Consider the following 12,881-nt stretch of genomic DNA (forward strand, 5'->3'; position numbering starts at 1 on the left):
ATATAGAAAAGATCATTCATAAAATAATGTGGACTCAAAAGTTAAAAAAGAAAAAAATTTCTAAAGACTACTAGCTGGATAACACAATAATGATGGTTGAAAACAAGTGAATGAGACGGTTGTGTAGATTAACTCTAAAAGATACGAGTTTTTAATTGTTGTGTCAAGCATAAGATGAAGACTTAGTTTGGCAACAAACTAAGTCCAAGTCCATATTTGCTAAACTGACACTTTTGGCAAAAAAAAAAAAACAAAAGATATTTACAAAAGGTATCCCCACTCCAACTTAGTTTGGCTCCATTCGTATGGTCTTCTTGTTGATTTAGAAAATCTAATATTAAAAAGGAACCTATCCAAGAACAATTAGGATTGTTCGGTTCCTGAGTATGGCTAAGCTGACTTTTCAGCATAAATCCCTGGAATGAACAGATTACTCCTATATATATGTGAGTGTGCGGTGTATTATAGAATGTTGAATTAAAGAAGTTCTATACCTTGATCTTTATGTAGTGACCCAGTTGACGTACGAATTTGTTGCTTTAGTGTTAAAGCATCTGCCAATAACTTATTTAGATAAATCTTGCCATGAAATGTCTCAAGATCCCTCTGCACTTGCATAAATGTTGTCTCGGCATCCTGACGTAACAAATCATACTTCTTATGTATCTCTTCAATCTCTCTGTCACATTCAGATTTCAGCTGCAATATCTGCTCAAAATGAAAAATCATATTCAATTAAACAAAGAAATGCCCAAGGGCTAATAATCCCCAGAACGTAATAATCAAGAAATCAAAAGATTTTTTTTAAAAGGCATCTTGGACAAACCCTATGGTTGTGTATCTTGAAGGCTTGCTCCTTATCCCTCTGTATTCTTTCCATTTCAATTTGAAGTGGGTTTAAGCAAACAGCCCTCTCAGGTATCACAGGAACAAATTGTGTATGATAATTCACTGGTCCCGATATGCTCCTATATGGAAGATGTTCACTTCCACTCTCAGGCATAACTATGAATGGTTCCAGGGGCAAATCCATAACAGGATGCATAATGTCAGAAAATTCCAGCAGATTCTCTAAAGGTGGTGATCTTGGAGTTAGAGCCTCTTGACTGTAGGAATGGCTTCCACTGCTCTGGTGATGTTGTATCCCACTGGATGCAGGTATGCTGGCTAGATTGTGTTCGGTGGAGAAAGGATAAATAGATATAGGCAGCTGCAAAACAACAGATCGCAAAATTGAGTTTTCAAGATTAAAACAGTAAGGCAGTATGGTACTGCCAATTGCACTGCAGAAATTATAACTTTATTGAAACAATGCCGCAGGTTGCCACTTAACCTGCCTGTTTCTTGCACTTGGCAGATAATGCGGACAGTTTTTTTTTTTTTTTTTGATATATATATATATATATAAGTAAGTGAAATTTTATTAATAAAAACAAAACTAGGTACACCAGGGGTGTACTCGGAGAATTACAAACTGCTATCAAACTACAATGCTCAATCAAATCTAACAGAGATATGAAAAACAACATTCCAATCTAACAAGGTACAGAGGAAGAAGGCTTTAAACAAGGAGATAATGCGGGCAGTTGAATATGTTTTAAGGGGATCAATTCCTTATAAAAAGTTCATTTATATCTGGAACTGCATCTCTCTTTCCTCAACCTGAAAGGAAAACACATCAAAATTTTGCATGAAAATCAAAAACTTATACACCCTAACCTTGACAACATGAAACTTGGGGAAGGGAGAGAGAGAGAAGACAAGAATTTAACATACGCAACTCATTTCAACAAAAGTCTACCAACACAGAAGTACTTGAAAGTTGACATTTGCAGTCAGGTGCATGGAGTGATAACAATACTTGGCTATCTCTCCAAATTTTAGTTCATTCAAGTACAATGTACCATGTGTTGCCATATAAATGAAGCTTTCACCCAGCTGAAGAATCTCAGAATGTGGCAAAATTCTATTGGCTACTGAATTAAAGTGACAATCTAGCATGTACAACTCAGGTAAGGCACAAAATATACTTCATTCTTTAGTGACCAAATGTATTGTGGAAGGCAGATGAATCCCTCTCCAAGTCAATTATCCTTGCAACAAAATGTATTGCTGCAAAGAGTTCCTCGACTTGATTATAGGGATTTCTTTTTATTTCTTTACTATGGTCTATCATAAATACCACACAAGTACTTTAGAAAAGTCTAATAAGCAAGTTTGAGTTTTTTTTTTTTCTTTCAATAATTTTACCATTTATGATTCTTTGGTAATAAAGGTCAAAACCTTGGGGTGATGGCTAGTGCCCTCTGCCCACTCGATGTGTTGTGGGTTCAAGTCCAAGAATTAGCCTCTCCAAAATGGATATAAGGCAGCCTACTAACCACCTCTCCCACACCCTATAGAACTAGGAGCCTTGTTCATTGAGTATGACCTTTTATTATTATTTTGTGATGAATTTAGAATACAGACATATCTGTTGGCTACAGTATAAAATTATATAGAAAATGAAGTAAAACCACTAAAGGGAAACTATTTTCATAAATATACAAGTACCTGCTGTGATGCCAGTGAGTTTCCTTGGGCCAGGCAAATGTCTGGCTGCACCAAGGATGAGTAAGTCCCATTAAACACCATAGCAGCTGACTGTCCACAATTGACAGTGACTGCTCCATTCTGCTGCCTGACTTCAGTAACAGTTGTGCTTTCCAGAGTCACAGCATCTTTTGCAATAAACTCTTCAGTGGGATGCACAACATGAGATAACATTTCCATGGGTTCATCATCTATGACCACTTCACTAAGAGTATGAGGAACTCCAGAAGGTCCTTCCACACATTGCCCAATCTGCGCATTTCTAATAGGACTCTCCAAATCTGAAGGACACGACACAGGGGCACCATTTGTGGGATCATTACTGGAACCTGCTTTATCATGCTGCTCAGCACACATACTTCCATCTCTTGTTGAGGCCATAATTTCCGTTTTATCACTCTCTGGATCAGACTCTATGGAAATAGTTTCCATTTCCCTGGGCAAATTACAGGATGTCTTTTCAAAATAAGAAATTTGAGAAACTTCAGATGGCAAACTTGGTATGGTTCCAGCATGATTCTGGTTTTGGAAATAAGGCATAGCATTAGGACCAGCATTCTGGGAACTATCATTAATTTCAGCTGTATCACTTTGTTGCAGTTTGCCCTCATTGACCTCTAAGTTGCCCAATGGGAGATTACCTGATATTGCTGTTGGACCCCCTGGTTTTGATTTTTCTAACGAGGCTACTACATTAGCATTCATTTGTTCATGTTCAATCCTTGAATCCAGCTGTGAAGCATCAGGTTCCATTTTATGATTGTTTTCATCCAAATTTTCCTTGAAGTTGTGATCTACTATCCCAAGCTTATCTAATCTTACTGGAATGTCATGATCTGTTGTACAAGTAAGGGCTGACTCTAACCTGTGCTCTTCCTCCAACTTTTCCCTTTCCTCCATCATCCTTTCATGAAATTCCTGAACGTCCATTTGTGGGTGTTGAATAGATTTTTCCGTTCTTCTATCACAAATATCCGGAACTCTTTTTATGCTAGTAGAGATATGATTCGTCTGCACCATTCTACAGTCAGGTGCCTGTTCCACTGTGGCAGGTTCAGATAGATCTAAAAAAGGATGACCCTGAAAGCCCCTTTCCATCTCACCTTCTACCACATCTTGATAGTTGGATATAGTCGATTTTGAAGCTTTTGCACCATGTGATCCCTTGGCTCTCCTTTTTTCCAAATGGCGTGCAAACTTTTTCTTTACCTTCTGCAATTCAGAATAGATATAATCCGCCTCTTCTTCCTTGCATTCATAATTTAAGTGCAGTTTTGCAAGTGTAATCGATTCCTTGTGATCAATACTGTATTTCAACAAAGAAGCTGCAACCCAACACTGAGAGAAACATACTCATCACTAATAATTGCATAAATAATGTATGTGAATCAGATATTTTATTGACTAATAGGATAATGCATAAGAACTCACACTAGATTCACTTGAGCTAGGTGCATCCAAGAATGCAAACATACACATGCTCACACATAACACATTACTCTCTCCAAGGCAGTTTATAGCTTATATGAACACACAGACTTAGATTATTTTGAATGTCCTCTAAATTATGTTGATGCTAAAAAATTTCAGCAGAGAATGAGCACAAATATGCCTGTAAGGATGGAATGGAATTTGATAGCTGGTGTAAAAGAGCTCCTATAAAACTGGAGCTTTATATAAGGGATTCAACAGAATTAGGGGTACCTAGACTTGAAATTAATAGCAAAGTAACATGCAATAAACCAGTGATCCTAGAAAATTTTGCTAGGGAAAAAACAAGCTAAATGATGATCATCCACAGTATCAGGCCTGCTGGACCAATAAGTGAAGATAAGGTATTGGATAATCTGTTTTAAGTCTCTAAAGAGAGCAGGCATGCAGAGATGAAATTGATGAATATGTATTTATTGCCTGCAGAGAAGTACATCATTCCCTTAACTAGATGTGGCATTGACTTCAATGATATTCCAAACACAAAGGAAACCAGAGAAAGGATATGCGGTTATAATAATATTGCATACGCATGAGACTCATACGTATATACATACATATGTATAGAGGATACAGAATCTCTACTTTGAAGGAAAATATTCTGATTTTGATAACCTTTGCACTTTATATGTTGACAGAGACTGGTGAGAAAATTCAAGAATCTACATTTTCTCTAACCAAAAAAATCGATACCATGGTTAATTTCAGCGCCCGTTTGTCACTTGGTGACAATAATGTCCAAAGGGTCACAATGGTAGAGCTGATAATTATGATAATTTTATCTTCTTTTTGCCCAACTGCATCCCTTTAGGCTCTACTGGAGTTGGGCTTTATAGCCTCTTAAGCTTGTGTAGTGCAATGATTTTATTTCGATACATTGCTCAAATTATATGCAAATCTAATAGGTGATTGTGGAAGCAAAACGCTTTGTCACCAAAAACCATTTTTTTTTTTTTTTTTGATTTTAGAAGCAAAACACAAGGTTATACAGAAAGCACAAAGAAAATTTTAGTCTTATTTAATTTTGGAAGTCAATTGTATTAGGTCTTATTAGTTAATTAGGTTAATTAGTATCTTATTTTATTTCCTAGGGTGAAGGTTGCTTTTGTAATTCAATATTTAAGATTTTCCAAGTCAATTGGAATTAGGATTTCCTAAGTCAACAATAATTAGGGTTAAATTAATAGTCTATATAAGCACCAGGGGTGTTGACAGATCGAGAACATTCAGATTCCCCACCAACCCGCCACTCCACTCAAATAAATTGAGTCCTAGAAACCCACATCCACCATTGACTGATGGAATACAAGTTGTCACCCGGCAAGCCATCAAATTTGAGACGGTTGAATCAGTCGAACCAGTCTTTCTCCTCAATGGCAGCACATGGTGGAGATCTCATCAAATTGGCGAAGATCTCGCTAGATTCGGTGGAGATCTCTCCAAATCTAGCAAAAATATTGTGAAATCCTATGAGATATTTTTTAAATATGGCCAGATTTTAGTCGAATCACTCTAGATCTTGAACAGCAAGGAACAGCAAAGAGGCAGAGGGCTATGAACGACAGATAATCAGATAGGTCGGGTTAGAGTCGGATTTCTGGACAGGAAACCTGCACTTGACCCAATGTGATTGGGTTTTGACGATATTCACCCGCCGTCAACCAATCCACTGCTCATATTAGACTGATTTCAGTTCAAGTAAACTCTAGTTCAGCAGGTTTGTCAAGTCCGGGTGTGGGTTGGATAGTTCTAATAAGCAAAACATTGTACTCCACAATTTAGAAGTTTATGATAAATAAAATTTCTCTTGAAAATTTTCCAATGGTTTGGGATTGACTCCAACCAACCATAAGTTCAAACTCTACATTTACACTTTTACTTAGTGTAGAACAAACAACAAAAACCTTCCTTGAATAGAGAGACAACCAGAAGTCAACATGCAACAAGTTTGGACAACTAGTAGAAATCATCGGAGCAAACAACCAGAATCCCATGAAATCTAGTGACCCCGAAAGGAATCGCCATTAGGATCAAATCTCATTATCGTATGACAATGAGCTATGTTGCTTCCAGGCAAATTACTTTGTTTATGCTTCTGTTTAGTCAAATTCATTATTTATAGTAATTTTCTTTTTTGTTATAATTTCAATTTAAAACTCAAAATGAGGTCACGTCCATCCCAGGACGTTTCCCAGAGTGATGCAAGACAAATAGACTCTAGGATGAGGCTTTTATTTGGGAAACACAATAAGAAGAAAATAAAGGGATAGGAATTAGGAATCACCTAGGGTTTGCTTGAATTCAGCATCAAGAGGATAAAAGAGAAAAATATAAAGAAACTAGGCATAGGCACTTAACAGTTGCTTGGAATTAACACCAAGCACGATATGTACCCAGGATTTAACACCTTGGTTTGCTGGAATCAACACATTTGAAAGACAAGAATAAAATAATTTAGAGAACCACAAGCAAGAGAGAATAACAAAAGAGTTATGGGTTCGGTCCACGGCATAAAGCCCAAGTGGCTACATCTTCACTGCATTCTCAATTTTTTTTTTGATAGGACTGCATTCTCAATTGTTGATTATACTGTGGATTCTTGTTAGTTCAACTGATAAAATCTCTGATGGTTGAATAACAGATCTAGAGTTTAATCTCCACCTACACCAAAAAGCAACTGGTGTCTTGGTCTGATAATAAAAAGCTATTATTAGCAGCGAACGCCATAAGTTAAAACTTTCTTTAAAAAAAAAAAAGAAAAAAAATTTTGATTACACTAGTAGAGTATATACAAGAGCTAGGGTTAGCCTATATGGGCTTACAATATGTTGGGCCTTTTAGCCATTACATTAAAATAAACCCAATATCTTTAACAAACACCAAGCACTAGAAGAAAACTTCAACCCAAATTTCATAACTTCATAATAACCTGCTTACACTACTAAATTTTGGGGCCTTTAAATAGACTCCCCAATTACATCATAGAAGGAAAGGAAATAGATTTCTAACCTAACAAAGAAGAAATAACTTGTAATCTATTACATAGAAGGAAATGGGAAAAAAAAAATCTAACCTAGCAAAGAAGAAAGAGTTAACTTGTAATCTATTACATTAAATGTGATATACCCGAACAAAGAATGGAAATAAGCTGTAATCTATTACATTAAATGCAAAATAAAAAAATATATATAAAAAAAAAATATTCTAAAAGTTTCCACGTCCATCAACATCACTTAATATGATTTCAGATAGGTTTTCTAATTTTCTTTTTGGTGGATTTCAAGAATTTATTCTTGTAGATTTTTAGGAACCCTTTGTGGATTTAAGGGTTAGTTTATTGAGACAGACATGTTTTGTTTCTTGTGACTTTCTTGAGGGTCTCCTAGCCTCCCTAAGATTTTTTTACTATTAATATTGTGGTTGTAGCCTCCTCGGCAAATTAGAATTTGCTTAATACAATTTCAGAGAGATTTTCTCATTTTCTTTTTGGTTGATTCCAGGAAATTCTCCTTGCAGATTCAAGGGTTATTTTCTTGAGATGGATGTTTTCCGTTTCTTGTTGCTTACCACCAGCATCATACTACAAGCAAGTTTAGGTGCTAACTTCTAAATTATCTATCTTTTTATTTTATACCCTTTCAATTTTTGTTGTTGCATCCGTTTTGGTTTTTCCAACATTATTAGGTTTCTGGAAGTGCATGACAATCATTCTCTTATTTCTTTCTTTTCTAAAAATAAATGCACGCTTGCTGGATGAATGCATGACAATCATTCAAGATTCACTATTGATGCCCAAGAAGATTAAGATTCAGTTAATTTTTTCTCTGTTCAGTTAAAGAACCAGTTTCTGGAAGTGCATGACAATCATTCTCTTATTTCTTTCTTTTCTAAAAATAAATGCACACTTGCTGGATGAATGCATGACAATCATTCAAGATTCACTATTGATGTCCAAGAAGATTAAGATTCAGTTAATTTTTTCTCTGTTCAGTTAAAGAACCACATCATGTGTCATATATGACCTAGCGGTGGCACAAACAATTAAAATGATGATTAAATCAAAGAAATTAAATTCTGCAATCATATTTTTTTGTATTTTTAATTAAGACCAATTAATGATTCATTTGAAGTTGTGAAGAAACATTTAGGCACTAAATGGTGAAAAGTAGCATAAGTATGAAGCTTGCATCTAACCAGAGATATCTGATAGGCCTGTAAGGTAGAAATTTCTTTCCAGCTAACATCAAATTTTTTCTTCATGTACTTGAGAAACCTTAGAGCAGCGTCCTTGATATTCTCCTGCATTGTCATTATGTATCACAAACATCAGCATATATAAAAAGATATTATGAAAATATATTCATGTCCATTGCACAGGTAACACTTTCAATCTAAAAATGAAGTTGCAATCTCTCTCTACTAGTAGATAGATGTATACATTAAGTAGTTGTGCAGTCAAACCACCAACCATGTATTATATAGCCTGGATTGCAATTGTAAAGGTTCATGCCAGTAACAATGTTGTACATGCATGGATGAGTACCTCTATGTGCTAATTCTACAAGCAGATTGTGATACCCCAAATTGTGTGGATTGGTTTTAGGGGTAAAAGCACAAATGTGACTAGAGCTTTTTTTGGATCGTTATAAATGATATCAAAGCAAATCTAGTAACGCCATGTGACTCGAGGGCGCTACAACACAACATGGACCTTGACAAGGGCATTGTGTTTACTAGGCTAATCTTGGGTTTACAAGAGGTTACAAGGAGCCTCAATTGTAACTTGACTAGTCCTTTTGGTGTATAAGCACAGTTGTGGCTAGCATTTTGTTACTTGGATCAATCTTTAAGTGCTCCAATTAGGCATGCGAAGCATGTATATCAAACTAAGACTGCCACCATGGAAATGGAATGTGCATGCTAGTTAGAGTGACCACACAAATCTGGCACATCATAGTTCTGTTTGCTAAGCACAGCTCTAAGTAATTACAAGAGCTTAGTGAAGCAAAGTAGAATTGATCCAAAGACAATACCAATCTATATGGATCACTTTGAAGAATCCATTGAAACTATTTTAGCATACTTGCATGTCCCGTTATGAAAGAGCTACAACCACACAAAATAATTAACAAATATCATCACACACTCAGCTGCTGCAGTAACTAAGAAATAATTTCAGATTACGCGGTTATTCTAGCTTAGCAGTACGGTTATGAATCTTAGGAGTGATTCTTGAATATAATTTCTGACTTTCCATTGAAGACATTTTTCATCAGTTTAATCCCTTTAGTTGGAAGAATAGATGGAGACAAGCCAATGAACTGCAGTCTGTTCGTTATTATCTCACCATTGTTGCAGGACCCATAATGTACCAAGCTCACCATAGATTATTTGTCTTGGCCTTACATGTCATGCTTGCCAAAGATTAAGTTCATCAGAACTTAGGAGTAGCCCCTTCCATTAAGTAATGAGAATTGAAGTTCTATTATGTTAACTAAGATGAAATGTGAGTTATACAACTGATTTATATTTGCCACCAATCAATTGGAAATTGAGCATTCATGATGCATGAAAAGGACAAATGAGCCAATCAGAGGCTTGGCAAAGCAGGTCCCAAATAGAAAAATTAGTGTGTTTGTATTTGAACTAAAAAGCATACAACAAAGCATAGAAAGAACATACTGGAAGAAGTAGAATTTCACAAAGTTTTGACATCTCCAGCTTTGGCACGAATTGAGTAGTCTTCCACACATCAGTCTGAATTTCTTTTTTCCTGGATTCAACCATGCCAATTTCAGCTACTCTTGCAACATTACTAGCCATAGGAGGTTCAGTTGGAGAATCATTGTCCTGATTTATGCCACCCATGTTCTCTGTAAACATCAAAACTAAATACATTACCGATTGATTGCAAATTCCACCATAGAAAGATAAATTTTCTTGAAATCCTTTTTAGTTTTTTTTTTCTTCTTTTTTCTCTATTAAGAATTTTGGATTTATTATAACAATATACAGGAGACCTTTTGAAACAAAATATATGATGACCAACTATTGCAGCTAAAGAAATTCAGTAGTACCAGCTAATTTGACTGTAATTTTTTTTGTAACTAATTTTCTTTTGTCCTTCAATCTTGGTTTGGATTTTGCAGTATCAACTGTGTTGTTGAACATTTTCCTGCTCTTCTTAGTGACAACACCATTTTCAAATTCAGATTCTTTTGGTGAGTCATGAAGATATTGAACTTTTCTTCGGATCCTCTTGGATGGCCTAGACAGAAATTTCCACTGTGGACTCCTTCCTTCAAGCAGATTTGTCCAGAAAATAGAAGGTGATTCATTGTCCACAAACTGCATTTTCCTCTCACCAAGTAATGAAAGGCTTCTGGCATACACTCCACCCTCCTGTACTTTTAAAATAATTGAGTAGTTACTTGGGTCACTGTTGTCACCACTGTTAGGCAATTGGGTTGACAACTCACGGAGTACATCATCTAAAAGTGACTGTTCAGATGACATGTTTGAACCTGAGTCTGAGGAATTACAACTATGGAAGTCATCAAGCTTATTGAATAGACAGGGAGCACCCCAATTTAGTAGTGAATGACAAGTATGCGAGCTTATTGAGTGTATATTGCTATCAAGAGCCATACCCTCCTTTGCAAGTATCAAAATTTTTTCTTCCACAGTACATGATGAATATAAACGGAATACTTTTAACTGTTCAAACTGTGAACTGATAGAGATCCTATGTAGCGCCCTTAAATCATTCTGTGGGTCCCAATCACTGCCAAATAGTATAACAGTGTCCACTGATGAAAGTTTAATGCTTGGGAGACAAGCACGATTTTCAATCAAGAACACAAATTTTCCATTCTCTTTGTCATTAAACATGTTTAGAGCAGCTTGCTTCTTTGAATGGGCATACCCTCTACCATCTATACGTACATATGAGTCCCCACCAAATCTTTGATAGACAAAGTCATCCAGAATGTCTCCAATAGAATACCGTCCTGAACCTCCAATTGACTGTCATATTGTAAACCTTAAAATGAGAACAATATGCCTTTCTCAACCCCAAATCAATAAATAATACACAAAACAGAATGATCTTTAATGTGTGTTGGTGTGTGTGTATACATAAACTAAACCAGAGTAAATTCAAATCAGAAACCATAATTATGACATAGTGTTTTTAAAAGGTAGCAAGGTTAACAACACTCTTATCAGGGATTGATTGAATAACAGAAGCTATTTACTTACATAGAAATTGATAGGAAACTAGAGATACCACACTAGTTCATTAAGGGAATTCAATAACGAAAGAAGAACACACATGAAGTTGTCAAACACCTATCAACACAAATGGGAGTTACCCAAATTAGCCCATGTTTTTAGTAACTCTTCTAACAATTTGGGCAAAGGCAACATAAAACTTTTAAGTATACATGAGAGAGAAAAACAGTTACATATCAAACTTACATTAAATCTAAAAATGTTGGTTTGATGATTTGATGCTCAAGTCTACACCAACACCCTTTACAAGTTGAAAAAGATTTCTTCTTTTTTTTTAGTCCCTTTCCTATAGTTATCATAAGAGACATTGCATTAGCTAACTCTAAAAGAAACCATCATTTTCTCAAACAGATGATACTTGTTTTTAACCAACATAGGATCTGGGGTTACATATCGATAAAAGTAACATTGCTAGATGGGATGGTGTACACATATATTACAGACTCTTGGCACAATTAAGGATGCTGTTGAAGCAGTAAAAGAACAAAAATAATTTCTTGGCGAATTATATATATATATATCAGCACAATTAGGCAGGCTACCTGGAATAGGATCAAAACTCTGAGACCCCGATTTCTAATCTCCAAAAGGATTTTATCAAGAGCTTTTAATTTTCCGCTTGCTTTTATTCCAACATCCAGATTCTCTTCTATATTTGTGACAAAGCTTTGCAAAGACTGATCCAGAAGATTGGGATGGTCACAGCACTGCAAATAAACACCAAGAACAGACATATCACAATTGAGCCATGGTAAATATAGCAGTTAAAGTAATGAGATTGCATAACACGACATTTGAAAGGGGTAAAAATCATGGTGAAGAAGAAAAAATCATGTGCTGTTGTCTAATTAGGAGTAACCTTTCTAGCTGAAATGATAATGTCACGAAGCACATCAGCAGGCTCACTCTTCAAACATGAAGAAAGAAACATCGAGTTTGAGAGCAGAGAAGCACAGTACTGCTCAAGTTGCACATTGGAAAGCTGGACAGGGACCCAGTACTCTACAAATCTAGGAGAGCCTGACTTGCATTCAGATGCAATGTACTGTGCTACTCTTTCCTTTAATAGGGAAATATCAGTACTAGAGTCAATCACCATATTATCACTGTTTACCCCATTAAAGCCAGAATCAAGGAGGGAAAGCAAATTGAGATAATCACTCTGGCAATCCTGAAAATTGCAGCAGCAAAATCAGTTAATTTGAGCTAGCATAGCACAAAATGTTTGATATAGACATGCGTACCTTGATTTGACCACTGATGAGAAGAAGCCTCATATTGGCAGCTAGGTTCCTAATTTGTTCAAAATGCTTTGACATTTTGGAGCGTTGGCACTTGTCAATTATTATTGCTTCCCATTCTATACATTCTAACACTTGTAAATCCTGCGTATCAAAATAAAGGACAAATGAACATGGTACTTTTAATTCTTTGGCACCACTTCTACAATTAGAGAACCCAGAATAAACGCAACCAATTTCCACTTTGAAAACAGCATCTATTGC

At 35.8% G+C, this 12,881-nt stretch overlaps 1 protein-coding gene across 15 annotated transcripts in view; it reads right to left on the bottom strand.

The window, feature by feature from the left end:
• LOC112025285 (uncharacterized) overlaps positions 1-12,881 on the bottom strand; it is a 32,300-nt gene that overhangs the window by 672 nt on the left and 18,747 nt on the right. For 14 of the 15 annotated variants that reach the window (XM_065776298.1, XM_065776302.1, XM_065776294.1 and 11 more), the window contains 9 exons: positions 12,621-12,761; positions 12,236-12,547; positions 11,919-12,083; positions 10,161-11,109; positions 9,766-9,956; positions 8,278-8,382; positions 2,554-3,930; positions 827-1,210; positions 495-708 (listed from right to left, as the gene is read on the bottom strand). In XM_065776298.1, the coding sequence (XP_065632370.1) occupies positions 495-708; positions 827-1,210; positions 2,554-3,930; positions 8,278-8,382; positions 9,766-9,956; positions 10,161-11,109; positions 11,919-12,083; positions 12,236-12,547; positions 12,621-12,761 (3,838 nt within the window). Of the gene's footprint in view, positions 1-494; positions 709-826; positions 1,211-1,251; positions 1,663-2,553; positions 3,931-8,277; positions 8,383-9,765; positions 9,957-10,160; positions 11,110-11,918; positions 12,084-12,235; positions 12,548-12,620; positions 12,762-12,881 lie in introns of those variants that run through there. The other variant, XM_065776307.1, reaches the window with a different exon arrangement.

This window comes from Quercus suber, unplaced genomic scaffold (genome assembly GCF_002906115.3).
Source record: "Quercus suber isolate HL8 unplaced genomic scaffold, Cork oak 2.0 scaffold_132, whole genome shotgun sequence".
NCBI classification, from domain to species: domain Eukaryota; kingdom Viridiplantae; phylum Streptophyta; class Magnoliopsida; order Fagales; family Fagaceae; genus Quercus; species Quercus suber.